The sequence below is a fragment of the Electrophorus electricus genome, chromosome 20 (genome assembly GCF_041902795.1).
Source record: "Electrophorus electricus isolate QZ-2024a chromosome 20, ASM4190279v1, whole genome shotgun sequence".
NCBI lineage: Eukaryota > Metazoa > Chordata > Actinopteri > Gymnotiformes > Gymnotidae > Electrophorus > Electrophorus electricus.
The window spans coordinates 7469283-7486130 of NC_137516.1; the positions used below are offsets into that span (position 1 = coordinate 7469283).

General features: G+C 54.6%; 1 protein-coding gene across 15 annotated transcripts in view; it reads right to left on the bottom strand.

The window, feature by feature from the left end:
* The window catches only part of LOC113580438 (membrane-associated guanylate kinase, WW and PDZ domain-containing protein 1-like), an 82813-nt gene that overhangs the window by 10166 nt on the left and 55799 nt on the right, over positions 1 to 16848 (bottom strand). For 12 of the 15 annotated variants that reach the window (XM_081703049.1, XM_081703047.1, XM_081703046.1 and 9 more), the window contains 10 exons: positions 16612 to 16669; positions 16162 to 16265; positions 15226 to 15345; positions 14804 to 14989; positions 14055 to 14717; positions 8414 to 8448; positions 6022 to 6280; positions 3000 to 3091; positions 1303 to 1495; positions 884 to 1192 (listed from right to left, as the gene is read on the bottom strand). In XM_081703049.1, the coding sequence (XP_081559175.1) occupies positions 884 to 1192; positions 1303 to 1495; positions 3000 to 3091; positions 6022 to 6280; positions 8414 to 8448; positions 14055 to 14717; positions 14804 to 14989; positions 15226 to 15345; positions 16162 to 16265; positions 16612 to 16669 (2019 nt within the window). The remainder of the gene's footprint in view (positions 1 to 883; positions 1193 to 1302; positions 1496 to 2999; positions 3092 to 6021; positions 6281 to 8413; positions 8449 to 14054; positions 14718 to 14803; positions 14990 to 15225; positions 15346 to 16161; positions 16266 to 16611; positions 16670 to 16848) is intronic. The other 3 variants (XM_081703045.1, XM_081703044.1, XM_081703043.1) reach the window with 2 other exon arrangements.

The window sequence follows — 16848 nt, forward strand, 5'->3', positions numbered from 1 at the left end:
ACATGTGCTCACACACACCCGCGCACACCTGCACACGAGGACACAGATGGCTGGATGTGCAGTAATTGAGTTTCTGTCGGCTCTGAGGATAGATAGACTCCATAGTGAGCAGAGTCTCTGTCTCTCTCTCACACACGCACGCACGCACGCACGCACACACACACGCGCACGCGCACACACCAACAGATCTGATTCATGACTACACCAATCACTCAGTTCTCTGTCTATCCTCACACTGTGCCATAAGAATGTATCTGAAATGGTACACAGAGCAGACACCAAGCACAGAACACACACCACCACCCACCCACACCCCCACCCACCACACAGAGAGTGGACACCAAGCACAGAACACACACACACACACACACAAAGCGGACACCAAGCACAGAACACACACACACACACCTGGCAGTGTCACAGATCAGAGCACCGCCCCACTGAGAACGCTCTCATCATGTGTGCTTCTCTGAGCAGGATGCGCTGAGATCGTTAGCATTCTTCACAGAAGCACACCAGCCGCTGGCTAACGGACATGACGTTGCTGTGACATTGTGCTGGCAGATCACACACACACACACTCGCATGTGCACACACACTCCCTTGCCCTTGCTGGTGAAACAGACGGCGTTTCATCTTTGGCTGTGACGTCTAAGCAGCGTGGAGCGCTACACGCCGCACACTGCGCGCTGTAAACAGCCATTCCGTCCCAGACGAGGTGAATGCGCAGTTGCGTTGATGAGTGCGTGTGCAGTCACGCACGTGAGCGCGCACACACACACGCGCACACACACACACACACACACACACACACACACACACACAAAACGAGACCACCTTCTGAAGACCACCTTCTGACCCCTGACCCCTGCATGCGTCTCACCGAACGTGGTGCCGGCGTCGGGGCGCGACACGGACGAGACGATGACGAAGCCGAAGCCCTCGCTCTCTCCGCGGCGGATCTCCACATCGTAGGGCTGCAGCGCGGCCGGCGCCACGGCGACCACGCCGCTGCCGCCGCCTCCGCCCCCGCTGCCGATGCCGCTGGTGGAGCCCGAGCCCGAGCTGACGGTGTTGAGCGAGTTCTGGCTGCCCTGCGGCGTGCGCTTCTCCTCGGCCAGGGAGGGCGCCTGCGTGCTGCTGTGGTGCGAGGAGGCAGGCGAGGCCGGCACGTCTGCCTCACCCTTGCATACTGTGGGGGGGGGGGCGGAGCGTCAGCCTTGCGGGGGCGGGACCTCTCGGTTTGAGAGACCGTGCCGGACCTTCTGCACGGCTCGCCCGGCAGCGTGTGTGTGCGCGTACCTCCGTAGCCGCTCTTGCGTCGCACCGTCAGGTTGACGTGGCCCTGCTTCGCCGCCTGCTGCATCAGCTGCACCACCAGCTGGTGCGACTTGCCCACCACGGCCGTGCCGTCCACGCAGATCAGCTCGTCCCCGGAGCGCAGGCGGCCGTCCTCGTCCGCCGCGCCGTACTTCACGATGTGGCCGATGTAGATCTGCCATGAACAGCCAGCGTTGACGTGCGTGTTCTTACTAAAGCACCGCGCGGCCGTCTCGTCCCGGAGGACCCCCCCCCCCCCCTCGGCTACCAGTCCCTTCCCCATGTCGTTTAATGCGCTTTGCGGCAGGGGATTCTGGGTTAGAAATCGATCGGCGCGCTATGCCATTGGACTCGCCGAGGTACGGCGACCGAGCTGTCTTTGGAGGAGGGCGTAATCTCCGTTACCACGGAAGAGGGTGGAATTCTAATCGGTTTCAGAGGACAGGGGGGCGACGTTCCTCCGCAGCAAGAGGAGACGGAGACGAAAGGGAGACAGGAGGGGAGGAGAGAAGAGAGAGCGGGAGAGAGGAGAGGACGAAACCAGGGGGAGAAGGACACATGCCGTCTGCAAAGGGCAGCAAGCTGCACGTGCTGGCTGTCGCCGAACGCCGACTGGCTGGAGGAGTGTGAAAGAGCGCCCGGGGGCCGCTCTGCCAGACAGCTTCCCTCACTCCACGCTAACCCTTTACCAGGGGCAAAGTAAATGAAGGAAGAGTTTTCAAAACGCAGGGAACTTCGGGAATTTCAGTCGGAAGGAATTTCATTTCAGGGCCCAAAGGAAGGTCAAAGGAATTCTTTTCTGATAGCGACTGCGTAATATAACGCAGAGGGAGATGTTTTATTAAAACCTCGTTAATGCAGTTTATTTATTCATTTACGCGGGCATCCAGTTCACTTACAGCCACTGGCGTAAAACGACTGGCTGCCATTCTGTTCATGTGGAGTAATATCTGCGGCAGATGTTTTCAGGGTCAGTCCTGAGGACCTGCTCCTCCGCAGTCCAGGTGCCTCATTCAACTCGGACGTCAATAACGCCGTAAATTGTTGAAAGAGCGCCGCGACCAGGTTGCGCGCATAAAACGAGTCGTTAGATTAAATTTGTTATTGCACTTCCCCTTATTGGTTCAGAAGTGCTGGAACTCTAAAACCACGAATATATTACAGATGGGTTTGGGCCCCTTTGGTTTGTTTACACACATTACAGGACACAAAACAGACACGGAAGTATAAACTAGTGGGATCGAATAATCCCAAATGTTGTGGAGGACGACTCAATCCGGTTTAAGATCATGGCTCGTCCTCTTAATCTGATTAGTGATGTAAAGCGCGCAGGGGAGTGCTGGGATTGCGGCTCGTTTCAGCGTGTAGTAACTTGGCGCCCCTGACAAACCCCGCCACTGGTAAAGAGGACCAATTGGTACGGCCGGACGGGCACCATATTTGGGCCCTGAGTCTCCTCCAGAGGGCAGTGGGCGTCAGGTTGGTGATGTCGCCTGGCGTCTCTGCCGCTGAGAGGGTTCAGTGCCGCTCGACTAAAGACGGTGAAGCGAATGTAGCTGCGTCCCCCACCCGACCGGAGCGAACAGGAATAAAGCAGCTAAAGGGGATTGGGTGCAAACTGGATCCTGCAGCCTGGGGAAGAGCGTGTGGTGTGTGTCGGGCGTGCGGGTGTCTCTCACCGGTTCCCCCGGTTCGTTCCCTCCAAGGATCCGGAAGCCAAAGCCGGTCTCTTTTCTCCACAGGAAGATGTCCTGCTCCTGAGAGTCTGGCACTGAAACACAACGATAACCAACCAGTCAGACGACTTTACAACGGAAGCACGCGATCGCATCGCGGTAAACCGCACCTACGTCGGGACCATCTTCAAACGAAGGAAAAAAAACGTCTTCGAGTTAAAACTGGATGGGATAAATCCTGTTCGGATTGTTTCCGTCATCAGGCTAAAGCAGGATTTGTAATCTTGCTTTCCTCAAGGCAACGGAATTAGGATGATGAGAGCGAGGTCAGAGTACTCCAGTGGTCACAGCGGGGCCACAACACAAGCACTCACCAGCCGGTACAGTCCACATCCTCTCCTTGGCAACAAACATGCATGCATGGCAGTTTGTCCCTTTAATAGTTACTTTTGGCTTCCATGCCCACGCACAGACACACTCTTGCCCTCATGCAACGTATTCTCCTTTTTCTCTAGGGATCTTAAAACAGGGTCAGAGAGACACAGAAAGACAGACAGACAGACAGAGAGAGAGAGAGAGAGAGAGAGAGAGAGAGAGAGAGAGAGAGAGAGAGAGAGAGACATAGAGGAGAATCCCAAAGAGAACAGACCATCTTCTACACTAAGCAGAAACTAAATGTATATCAGCATACACGAACCTGCATGAGGCAGAAGGGGATTACAGCACTGAAATTTAATCTTTCCTGAAAATACACACACGCAAACACACACAATTCCCTTATGGATTCCTCAGTAGGGTACTGGAAGACAAAAGTAATTTTGTGGCAATCTGTTAACCAGCCAGGCAAATCGCACACAAGAGTGGACCACTTCTCACTCACTCGCATACTCATACACATGAAGGGCAGACTGAGGCTCCCATGAATTCCAGCCCGATTGCGGAAGCATGCCGAGGTGAAGGAGTGCGGAAGGTGATCTGGAACAGAGGTGCCCGTGGGACTGCAGCTTGGTGGCCCCTCCTCCTGCTGCTGTGGCCCCGCCCAGTGGTCTCCACCCGCCTCGCCGTCCAGACTGGTCGTCCCCCTCCCCCGCCCCGATTGGTGGGGCACGAGCCAGCTGGAATGGGAGCAGCAGGGCATGCGAGGCTTCCACACCGGGCCCAGAGCCCAGAGCCTCCGCTCCTGCACACTCCTCGCAGACCGTTTAACAGGTCTGACTGGGTCCTGGCAGCGGCCGTGGGCACACGGTAGGCAGCAAATGCTGCTATTAGTGAACAATCTGTCACCCAACGTGCGTGCACACACACACACACACACACACACACTCATGCTCACACACACACGGAACTTGTGCTGACCTCTGCAGTGAAGGCTTATGTACAAATTCTCCTAGGTCTTTCCCAGAATGCCACATCCAGAGCTAGCTGACTCCTACAGGATCTTACTGGACTTTACTACAAGCACACACGCGGGCACACACACACACGCACGCACGCACACGCACGCAAGACGAGCCACAGATCTGATAGCCGCTGCTCCTCAGCCCCTCCCGTGCACAAGCCAAGCTGACGGAACTGGAAGGTTCACGCTTCGCACGCAGGGGCTTCTGTAATGGGGTGAGCAGCACTGGAAATGAACCTCCCGGTTATTTCTAGAGAAGCCACTTGGCCGTGTAAAAAAAAAAAAAAAAAAAAAAAAAAAAAAAAGACTATCGTGGTGAACAGCCACTAATAAGATGGAAGATTTAATCACGCGGCGTGTGATAAGCTGCTTCACATGTCTTCTCCAGCAGTGTGTGGGAGTACGCAAAAGGGTCATACATAAATGTATAACACACTGGAAGAGAAGGGGGGGGGGGGGAGAGAGAGAGAGAGAGAGAGAGAGAGAGAGGGAAAGAGAGAGGAGGATCTTTAGTTTTCTGAGATTCGCACTGCCCTTGGAGTTATGAAACCTCATTAGTGTGTTAGTCAGACTTGCACTTGGTGATCCTATATCAGAAACATACCGCTGGTCCCCTAATACACCTACCCACACACACACACACACACACACACACACACACACACACAGAATGTGAATTCTCAGAACAAGCCACTCCAATCAGCTCTTTGGCACGGATGTGTATGGACCCAAAACGAGACATTCTCCCGTAAATCGCCAACGCGCCTAGACGCCGGCTGTCCGTGAGCGCAGAGATCGCGCCGTCCACAACGCTTTACTGCAGACCTCGCCCCCGCTTGCGAGAGCGCTCCTTCGAACGAGCCGTTCCGACCACCGACGAAACGTTTTAAGCACACATGTAACGTTCAGGCACCTCTGACCCTGACCGAGAGCAGGTTCACGGGGGTTCGGTGTCCTCCAGACGCTTCCTGTGCTTCCACAGACCGGCACAGATACGTCCGACTGCGGTTATACCCATAAGAACCGTTGCCTACAGATGGCCCGGTAATAAGTCCCAGGAAGTTGTCTGGGTTTAATGTAGTGAAGTGGAAGGATATACAAGAATCCATTTCAGTCATTAGAGCTCTTGGGGGGAAAACTGGGCGTTTCAGACTTCGGAGTCCGGACTCGCAGACCGTGGAAGCAGTGTTTCTAGCAGACTGTGCCGGAGTGATTATTCTGAGCACGCGCCGATCCTGTCCTGAAATCCTCTCTCGTTCAGAGTGATGAAACACGCTGCTCTGTGATCAGGTGCCCGTTCCCTCCGGCTGCTTTGAGCCGCTATGACGGCGGGAGCCCGACTGATCCACAAACAGCCTTCCTAACGTGACGGACTTCAGGACTTCACAGACGCGGCCGGCTAATGAGAGCGCGTCCCGCAGCCAAGAAAAAGCCGTCAGATGGCAGCGGCCGGGGGTGTGTGTGTGTGTGTGTGTGTGTATGTGTGTGTGGTTGAGCGCGATCGAGCGCTTCTATTTTAGATCTCAAGGAACATTCCGGTTGCTACTAACGGACGAGAGAGGCGGACAACTTTTGTGGGAAGTTTTCCGGGAGCCGGTAGCTTTGGCGGTGGGGGGGGCTACTCACTGCGGCTCTCGTAAACGCTCCGCGACTGGGCCCAGATCTTGAAGGGGTCGGGCTTCTTCTGGAGGGTGCCATTGGCAGGCGGCTCCAGCGGCGGTAGGCTGGGGAGGGGTTGGGTGGGGGGCGGGGGCACGGGGGGCGGGGCTGCCAGCGTCTCGCCGGGTGCGGCGGGCGCGGCGCGGGCAGGGGAGTCCGTGTGCGTGCTGCGGTGACTGCACACGCTGTGCTGGGAGCTGCCCTGGCTGTCCTTCCTCTCCAGCTGCTGAGAGAGAGAGAGAGAGAGAGGGAGAGAGGGAGAGGGAGAGAGGGAGAGAGAGAGAGAGAGAGAGGGGGGGAGAGAGAGAAAGAGAGAGAGGGAGAGAGAGAGAGAGAGGGAGGGAGAGAGAGGGAGGGAGAGAGAGAGACAGAGAGGGAGAGAAAGAGAGAGAGAGGGAGAGAGAGGGAGAGGGAGAGAAAGAGAGAGAGAGGGAGAGAGAGAGAGGGGGGAGGGAGAGGGAGAGAGAGAGAGGGGGGAGAGGGGAGAGAGAGGGAGGGAGAGCGAGCGAGAGGGAGAGAGAGAGAGGGAGAGAGACAGAGAGAGAGGGAGAGAGAGAGAGAGAGAGAGAGAGAGAGGGAGAGGGAGAGAGACAGGATTAAACAGAAGTCAAGTCAGCTCTTGTCTACACGGCATTGATGCAATAGGATGTAAATTGCCATTGTAAAAAGACATCATCAAAAGATGATGGAGAAAGGTGAGGATGGCAGAGGAGGGAGAGAGAGAGAGAGAGAGAGAGAGACACACCAAGAAAGGCCGACAGACAGTGGTGAACAGGCAGGGCGCCGGACCTGAGCGAGGGATAGAGAAGGGGTCAAAAAGCTGGAGAGAAATGAAAGCGCTAAGCGACGCACGTCCGAGGCCATGGACAGACAGAGGGAGATGAAGAGGACAGAAAGCAGAACACAATACACAAGGCTATCCTTTCTTGGGGGCTTGAGTGCGTGTTTGTTCGCCGTGGACTTTGAAAGCCGCGCGCACATCGGCAAGCTTCTCCGCACACTCACGCTCGCTCGCTCGCTCTCTCTCTCTCTTTCCCTCACTCTCTCACCCCCCCCCCCCCCCGACTGAATTGATGAGACTTTTGTCCGTACAACACTGTCAGTGGAGCACGTCACAAATCACATTACATTTCCACGTCGTGTCCGAACGGGGTACTCCGATTCTTGACAAAACATTCCATTTGTCTCCAGGAAGCCTGAGCAAACACACACTTGCACATGCACACACGCTCAAGCTGCCTCCGTGACAGCTCCCTGGAAAGGCCAGTGCCCCAACATGACCTCAAAACCCGAACGACAGCTCTCAACAATCCCCATGGGCAGAGGCTAGCAGCACACATGCCTCCGCGCGGTCTCTTGGTCCGCTTTAAAACTGGGACTCTCACTCCATACGACTCCTAACGAGAAACTTTACACTCTCCACTTCATAGTGCAACTTCCAGCTACTACTGAAGCGTTCAACTAGCAGCATTCACTCCTTTATTATCTGGACTCGTAATTCTGTCTTCCGTCAGGAGCGCAGATTTTGGGGAGTACTTGCACGCGGCTGCTATTTACACCTAAAATCGCTTCTAATCATCTCTGACACAGTCCGCTGCCGAGCCGATTCCTCCCTGTGACTGCACGAAAAACTAAAACTGACATCTTACTCAACAGAACGCGAAGCTGGATTTGCACGGCTGACCCCCCCCCCCCCAAAAAAACCCCAACATCCTTGCGGTCATGCGGCAAGACTGCAAACCCCACTCGCGCAGCATCTGAAACAGCCGGGCTCACCCCCCCTCCCCCACCCCCTGTAATTCAATACAATCTGTATTGATTTTCCCACAGGTGAATCAAGGGGGGCGACGGAGCTGATGGAGACCCCCCCCCCCCCCATCTCTGTGGCAGAGCTGACTCCTCGTGGCACGTGGGGTCGGTTGCCAACGGCAGCATGATTCAGCATGCCCCCGCGCGCAGGGGCGGCCCAAGACGAAGAGCGGCGCGGCCCGAGAAGGCTCCCGCCGCCCCGCCAGCAACAGTCCGCGGGTCATTCCTTAACCGCCGTTACCGGATGACCCATTTGTTGCCTGTTCGTATTGGGTTGAAAAGGAGGACGCAGGACTGGACGGCCGGAGTCTTTTACAAGCAAAAGTAAGTCGGGGGGGGGGGGGGGGGGGGGGGGAGCGCGTCCGCGTTACCGTAACACGCATCCGAGCAAAACTCCGGAGAGGAGAGAGAAGGGAAAAGGAGAAAGAAAACAGAAAGAAAACGGAGGAGAGCGGAAGGTAGGCGAGGAGGAACCAGCCTGGCGAGAGAGAAAGGAGCGAGGGAGAGGAGGAGAGAGGAGGAGGAGAGAGGGACGCACGCGCTTACTCACCACCACTTTGGGACTCCGCTTGGCCTGCACCACCCCTGTGAAACAGCAGCAGAGAGAGAGAGAGAGCATTAATACCTCTCGTCCAGGTCTCGCCCTCCGCCCAAAAAAAAGAAGTAAATGAGAGGGGGAGGGAGAGAGAGAGAGAGAGAGAGAGAGAGAGAGAGAGCGCGCGAGCACAGAATAACGACGGAGCAGGGTCCTGCAGACCATCAAGTGCACAGGCTCGGAAAGCCGCGGAGCCGTGTGTGCGCGCGCGCCAGCTCCCTCCCTCCCTCCCTCGCTCCCTCCCTCCCTCCCTCGGCGTTGTGAGCGTGGAAGCGAGAGGAGGCGTGGCTATGACGGCAGCCCTCGCCGCGCGCGTCTCCCTGTGGGGGAGCGAGCGGGGGAGAGGGGAGCAGAGGAGATGCGATGGCTCCCGGTGCAGCCCGCCGTGCGCGCACACACACACACACACACACACACACACACCGCCGCGTCCTGGAGCACGCTGCCCACCCGATCTCTGTCTGTGTGTGCGCGCGTGCGAGAGAGCGAGAGAGAGAGAGAGAGAGAGAGAATGCTCCAACCTCCACCGTTATGAGCGCACACATTAAAAAACGACTCCCAGTCCTTCTGTCTTCGCTCTCTGCCGCTCGGCCGGCTCGTCTCGCCAGCACCCCACCCTGCCCATCTCAAACGCTCACACACCTTCAAGGTCTTCCTCTCACACGTCCACCTGCATCGCGAGAAATTCCGCAAAAACGTGATTTTCCTCCTCAAAGCCCCTCATTCCAGAGTGCCTGGACACATTTCTACACTCCAGAATCAAATATTCACACGGCGAGCCAGACCTCATCACTCCAACCATCGTTAATGAACGCTTCTGTGTCCTTCCTCCTGTCTAGAACACCCACACGTAGTGTCAAATGACAAATTAGCATATATGCATGTACGAGTGTTTGGGGTGTGTGTGTGTGTGTGTGTGTTTCTTCCCTTTCCCTTTACATAAGAGCCAAGACGCTTGCATCTTTATGAATATTCATTTTCGTATTCAAAGCATGAAGCTAATTTATTCGTTGTTTCTTACTCGTTCGCATATAAGGGACCTGAGGCAAATAAATAAATAAATGTTTTTAAAGAAAAAAAAATGTTTTAAAGTCCCTTCCGGAACGCTGAGGCTTGGCCGTGTGCTGAGAGCCTTCTGAAAGACTAAACGCTCCGGCTGCGGTTTCTTCCCCAGCGCGCGCGCGTGCACACACACACATACGTCTCCAGCAGCGTGGATCACTCGGAGCGCAAGTCATTAAATGTTAAAACTCTTCTCCTCTCACTCACTCTTCCTCTCCCTCACCACTTCCTCTTCCTCTCCAAGTGCCCAGAGTTCATTATTCATTCACGTTATGGGGCTACGTAGAGGCAAATAAAAGCATGTCAGCTAACCCCCCCCCCCCCCCCCCCACGTGAGTTAAAGCGGTTAAGTAATGCACTTTGGGTGGGGTAGCATCACTGCTTTAATTCTGAAGCACCGACACAACTCGACCACACCAGCAGCACAGGCGAAAGGAAACGTTTGAAAACAACCTTGGAGAACTTCAAAACTACACAAAGGAAAACTACAAAATTAAGCGCGCGCGCGCGCACACACACACACACACACACACACACACACACACACACACACACACACGGAGCCCATCTTCACTGCAAATGTTCCGAACGTCAGATTTAAAAGCGAGATTTAAAATGTGAGTGTCGGGCAGTGGTCCGCCACAGCTCAGCACACACACGTCTGCGTGCACCGCCATGTCCAAAGAAATCCCAAACCTTGGGACCTTGCCATGATTTTCAAATTGATCAGCGGTGTGAGCATGGTTGTGTGTGTGTGTGTGTGTGCATATGCATCTATCTATCAATCTATCTATCACACATAGTTATGTGGGAGTTTATTTGCCACTCGTGTGGCCTTGGAAGGATGTCCTGGCCATCTGTTTCCAAGACGTCACCCACACACACACACACGCGCACACACACACACACACACACACACACACACACACACACACACACACCCACGCACGCGCTTAGGTTAAAGTCCACAGCTGTCTCCATTTTACTTTTCCCTCTTCATTTATCTCATTTCTCCACTCTGCTTCCGTCCCTCCCCACCTTCTCTCTCTCTCTCTCTCTCTCTCTCTCTCTCTCCCTCCACCAGACTCCTACAGCTCCTAGCTCTATTCCTGACAGCGGATGGCACTCTCCCCGCGTCGGGCCGTCTCTCGTTACGGTGTGTTTACGCAGCACCGCGATGTTGTCGCGCACACGTGCCCACTGCGCCCGGAGATGACGGCTACGCTGCACCACGCAGGGCTTCTAGCTGCGCTGCTCTTCGGCTTCTGTAGAAAGGACACGGTTCCTTCCCCACGGTGCGTACAGGCGTGTGGCCTTGGACGTCAGTGCACATGCAAACGCTGCAGTGCTCTCTTACAGTATGTGTGTGTGTGTTAATCTGCATTTACAGCCCTGGTGTTTATTTGTCGCTGAAGGCTTGACTTGTGCTGTCTGAACTGAACTGAACTGAGAACTGTAACCTCGGGAGACGTGACAGGGGGAAAAAAAAAAAAAAAACAGCCAAACTTTTCTGGGTAAATATGGCAAGAAAATCTTGAAACCTCAATTTCTTTCTCTGCCCGTCTCCCTCTATCTTTGTCTGTCTCCATCTCAGTCTGTCTCTGTCTGTCTCTCTGTCTGTCTGTCTGTCTCTCTCTCTCTCCTTCTGTGTCTTTTGCGCTCTCTCTCTGCCTACTGCAGTGCAGTGGAGCATCGTCATGGAAACAAGGGGGAGGCAAGATGGCAGAGATTTACAGCAGCGCTCTTGGCTCTGTGTGTGTGTGTGTGTGTGTGTGTGTGTGTGTGTGTGTGCGCGCGCGCAGGGGTGAAAGGAGGAGCTACAACTCTACAATCAACTCTGACCAGGAGAACATTTGCTCTCTCTATCCCTCCCACGTGTCTCTCACACCCCCCCACAAAACACAAACACGCCGCTGACCGACGACGCCCAGACTGCATGTTTCCTTCTCCTCCCCCTTATCCCAGGATGTGCCATGAGCTCCGGGGCCATGTCGTATGCGGAGCGCCGCTCCCTTGGACGAGATCGATTATGACACCACAGGCTGGCCGTTGAGTCGCTCGGTAGCCTCGGTTAGGAATTACTCTGACAAGCAGACCGGTTTTGTTTGTTTGCTTGTCAAAGCAGAAAAAGGAAAGCTGGTACTTGAAACGGCACGACAGGACCACAACAGTTACGTCTGATGCCCAGGGACCTACCCCACCTTCTCAGATGCTTACAATTTACTAAAACTCCTTTCATTATTGCAATTTGAAAACACACTAGAAATGGTTTTCCATCCCTGATTTTCAAGGTAATTATTCTTTTCTTTGCGCTTATGCTGTATTGCAGGAGTAAATGTTTTATATTACATAATCCACACAAGTTTCTGGTCCTTATTTTGCTCTTTAAATGACACTCGCCTCCTTTCCTCAGAGTCTCCAGTTCCTGGACTGACTTCAGGAACAACACCCTTCTGCCCTTCCGTCTATACCTTAAAGCCAAAACGTTCTTCAAAAGATTCCTTTCCAACGAACGCGGGACAGAAAGATTTTACTGGGCACATGAACAGTCTTACTATGCCAAGAGCTGGAAAACATGCAAGATGCCAGAAGATCTCTGAGAATATTTTTAAATCTCATCTATACAGTATTAATGCCTGGAGAGTTTTAATAACTTTGGTACTACAAAACTGAACCCCTGGAACATAAACAAGTATGTAATGTATAGGAGATTCATCTTTCCCATACAAAAATAAAGGGAAAAAAACCCCCTCTTATAATCCTGAGATTACAGAACAATAATCTCAAACACCATCTACTAAGAATTACTTCTAAAAATTAAAACAAAACGTTTTCATAGCCGTTTTAACTCAGTGGTTTTAAACCAGTTAGATGAATTGAAGTGAAACTGATTTAGGATTCATTTAAATTGCTTCATCTAGTTGTGTCTAAAGTTCTACGCAGACACAGACGATGGCAAATTGACACAGCGGTTCATCTTCCAACCCCAGTGAAATGAACCAGAAGCAACTCAGGGACTAGCAGTTTTAAATAGACCTAAGCGGGCATGTCGAATCTAATCTCTCTGTCAGACACACACACACACACACACACAATAACAGGCCATAAGACCTGGACTGAGAGCATGGCTGGGTGGCGGGACGTGAGCAGGGTACTGCTCCCAAAGGAAGCCGTGAGGCTGGGTTTCCATGGCAACGGGGCAGGTTGTCCATTGCCTGGTCGACCTTGGGGGGTTTCTGAATGCCGGCTGTGGGAGCAGACTCTCAAGGCCACGTGGGGATGAGTCACTCCCCAGAGAGGGTGGGCGGGTGGGGTGTGGCGTGGGGGGGGGTTACATGGGAGGTTTGTATTCTTTCCAGCTCGAACACCCCTTGCTCTTCCCGCGATCGACGGGGAAGGCAAGAGCCTGATCAACAAACACCCTTCGGCGTGGCGGCCCGAGGGTGCGGGGCGTCCTGCGGGGGGGGCTCGGACCGAGCCTTGCCTCCTCGTTTGGCGAAAGTAGGCCGGGAAAAGGACGGATGCTCGGGAAAGGGGAAAAGAGGTAAAAGCGGGAGCAGATGTCCTACATTTGGGTTGAGCTCAGCGTGTGCCGCTCCACTGCTAGAGGAGCCGAGTCCTGCGGTAATGAGGCTCTAAGCGTGCGCGCGCACACACACAGATACACAAACGGACGTGCACACACACACACACACACACGCACGCGTACACACACACGCACGCGTACACACACACGCATGCATATGCACACACAAAGATACACACACGCACGCACACACACACAAAGATAAACACATGGACATGCCACCACGCACATAAACATGTAACCACACACGCAAATATACACACATGTATGCACAACACATACGTTCATTTGCGCGCGCGCGCACATGCACACACACTTTGACTCTGCAGACACGTGTAAGTGACAACTGGCATCTCCTCCCGAATGGCCTTCACTTTCTCCTCTCTACGTTTCCTCTGGTTTCAGCGTTTTCCTGTCTTTGAAACCTACATCCCAAACTCTATTAACAAGCCTACATATGGACACCTACTCATGTTCACACACACACACACATCAAACAATAATTCAGGGTCATTCAGGGTCCACTTCACTCGTATTCCAGTGAAGTTGAAAAAGCACGCACACACACACACACACACACACACACACAGTCTTAGAAAAGGTACCATCAAAGCTGAAGCTCTCTTTCACAGCAGTACATGGCGTTACAGAACAGAACAGAAGCGTTCCATTATTACACCTGGAGCTCTTCCACTGTCCAGAGCTTCAGCTTCAACGCCACAGCGACACGCCCGAGACGTTCCAAAACGCTCTAACACTCTGCGTGCTCCGGCGAACATCAGCTTGCATGCCCGGGCCGGACTGGCCGGCGCCACGGCCGTGTTTCCGTCGTCCGTCCTCGAGCGGCCTTTGCTTGGCCGGAATCGACCTTCCACCGCACCCGCCCCTTCGCTGCGAAGGCCTGGTTCCCCCCCCCCCACCCCCCGGGCCCCGCCCCCGCCCCCTCACCTCTCTGCACCAGCATGGTGACCTCAGTGCCGCGCGGGCACTTGCTGAGGAGGTCCACCACCTGGTTGTGGCTCAGGTTCTGCACGTTCCTCTTGTTGACCTCCACCAGGATGTCGCCCTCTTTGAGCCCGCGGCAGCGCGGGTAGTCCACGATCTGCTTGACGCGCTGGCCGCCGCCCGCCCCACCGCAGTCGGCGATGGTGAAGCCGAAGCCCTTATCGCCCTTCTCCATGTGCACGGTGATGAGCTCGGGCTGCGTGGCGATGGACGAGGCCAGCGTCACCACGTCGCTGCCGTACGCCTCGGGCAGGCCCGCCCCGCCACCCTCCGCCGTGGGGCTGTATGGGCGGGGCTCGCCTCGGCCGGCCAGCCCCGCCCCCGGGGCCCCAGGCCCCACTCCCGCCGGCCCTAGCCCCAGGCCCAGGCACAGCGGGGGCGGCTCGAAGGCCTCCTGTCCGTTGACGATGATGGGCTCCTTGTCCAGGATGGCGACGGAGGTGACCAGGCTGGTGTTGGGGTCGTCGGGGTCAAAGGGCAGGGGGTAGCCGCGGCACAGCTCCAGCTGCACGGCCGAGCCGATGGGGATGGACTGGAAAATCTTGACCACCTGCGCGTGGGTGTAGCCCAGAACGATGGCATCGTTGACGCTGACGATGACGTCGCCTGTGGGAGCAGCAGACGCACGTGCTGCAACAATGCGCCAATCAAAGACTCATGAGAGGGGCGCGTGCGCGCGCACGTGTACAAACCCGTCTCCATCTTGCCGTCCACGGCGGCAGGGCCATCCAGCACCAGGCTTTTGATCTGCAAGAACTCGTCTGGCTCGTCTCCGCCCACCACTGTGAAGCCGAAGCCCCGCCTACTCTTCAGGAGTTTGGTGCTTATGAACGTCCCCTTCAGCTCCGCTGGGTTCCGTGTGAAGAACGGCTTCCCCCCTGCACACGCACACAACCGCATGCACTCAAGACATCTGTAACAAAGCCCTTCGGAGGCAACAACCCACCACAGTAAACGGCTCGATTACACGAGCATCCCACAATGTTGGGGGGGGGGGGGGGGGCACAGGCTCCGTGCGAAGGGCCCGGCGGCAGCTCAGCCCCCCTCCGGCGGCCACGAACCAAACGCGCCACCGTAGCAGTGTGACCCCTGCTGGTGGCCTTTGGAAGCTCACGTTTCGAGCCGGGGACGGTCGGGAGCGGCGGGCCGCTCTGTGGGTCCCGGTACGTCTCCAGGTGGTTGGGGATGTAGGCGGTGATCGGCGCGCCAGCGGACGAGTGCTCTTCTATCCATTCTGTGCAGAGAGAACGGGGGGAGCCGCTTAGTGACCTCCGGAGTTGAGGCGGTTCGACTCACATTTTGTGAAGAGAAGAATGACTATGCGCAAGCGGGCACGGCCGGGTATCGCGGGCACGTGCGCGGCATAGCGCAGGGCGCTGATTAAAAACCCCAGCCAGGCCTTTGTTTGTGCGTGTAGCAGAACTGAAAGCAGCAGGCTGCGAACACAGGACTGTTTAAGCAGCAAAAACACAGCCGGGGTATTCTGATAAACACTCGAACAAAAGAACGGATAAAAGTGGTTGGTTCCCCCCACCCCCCCTTTATGAATTGTCAGAATTTAGCATAGTAATGAATGTTAGAGACGTTTGAGAACATCTCCAATACCAAAAGGATCCACAGAAAAAGGTGAGATTCAAGCCTGCCCTGTTGTGGCGGTGACTAACACTTCAAATGGCTGTTCGGTTTCGTTTACCAGAAAAAAAACTTGCTAAGGAAACTTTTGTCAGAAATTGCTAACGTGGCCAAAAGGAAAATGAAAGCTGGATGGGGCCAGGCCGGTGCGCCTCGGCTGCGTGACACCGCCACGCCCGTTATCTGCGGCGTCAGCGGTTTCGAGCGAAGCGCTCATTCTGAAAGGAACTCGGGCAGTGTTTATCCACAGCCCGTCAGCCCGTCAGAAGTAAGGATGCAGCGTTTGATAGCAGGTGCACTATGGGCAAGCGGCAGTGGAGGAGGAGGGGTGAGAGAGGGAGGGAGAGAGGGAGGGAGAGAGAGAGAGAGAGAGAGAGAGAGAGAGAGAGAGAAAGAGAAAGTGGAAAGTGGGACGAACCTCTGACGTAGCGCTCACCTTCTGGTGGCTGCTGGATATCGACCTGCTTTTTGCGCCTGGCCTCCAGGACCGGGTTCTCGTACTGCGTCTTTCTGTTAATGTGACTAAGAGACGCAGCGGGAGAGACAGACAGACAGACAGACAAAAAGGGGAAGAGAGAAAAGGAGAGAGAATATGTGAGTGAGTTATTGTCTCTATGATGAATGTCTCAACTGGATTTCTGGTGTGCTAACACACACTCACAAATCCCCACTGTGCAATAAAACAGAACTGTGAAACACACACGCACACATACACACACACACACACACACACACACACACACACTTGTTATCCACATTGGGCCACGGAAAATTGGGAAAAGAAATCAGAAGCCAAGCCCATACTGGGCTGCTTTTAAGCTGGAGACATACGAGAGAGAGACGGTCAGCATGACACGCCATCACTTACTCAACGTAATATACACCATACACTGGGTCGTCGATCTTCTCCCAACCTGGAGGCAGTTCTGGTAAGAGAAGAAGTCAAATTAACAGACGGAGTAACAGGAGAGGAGAAAATCCATTTTGAAAAAACTCCATTTCTGTTTGCTTCAGTTAGGGGTGATATAGTTTGTGTCTGTGTGTGATCGATGTTTAATGTAGTTAAAAACATTTTTTTTTTTTTTTTTAAATCAGGGTACTAAAT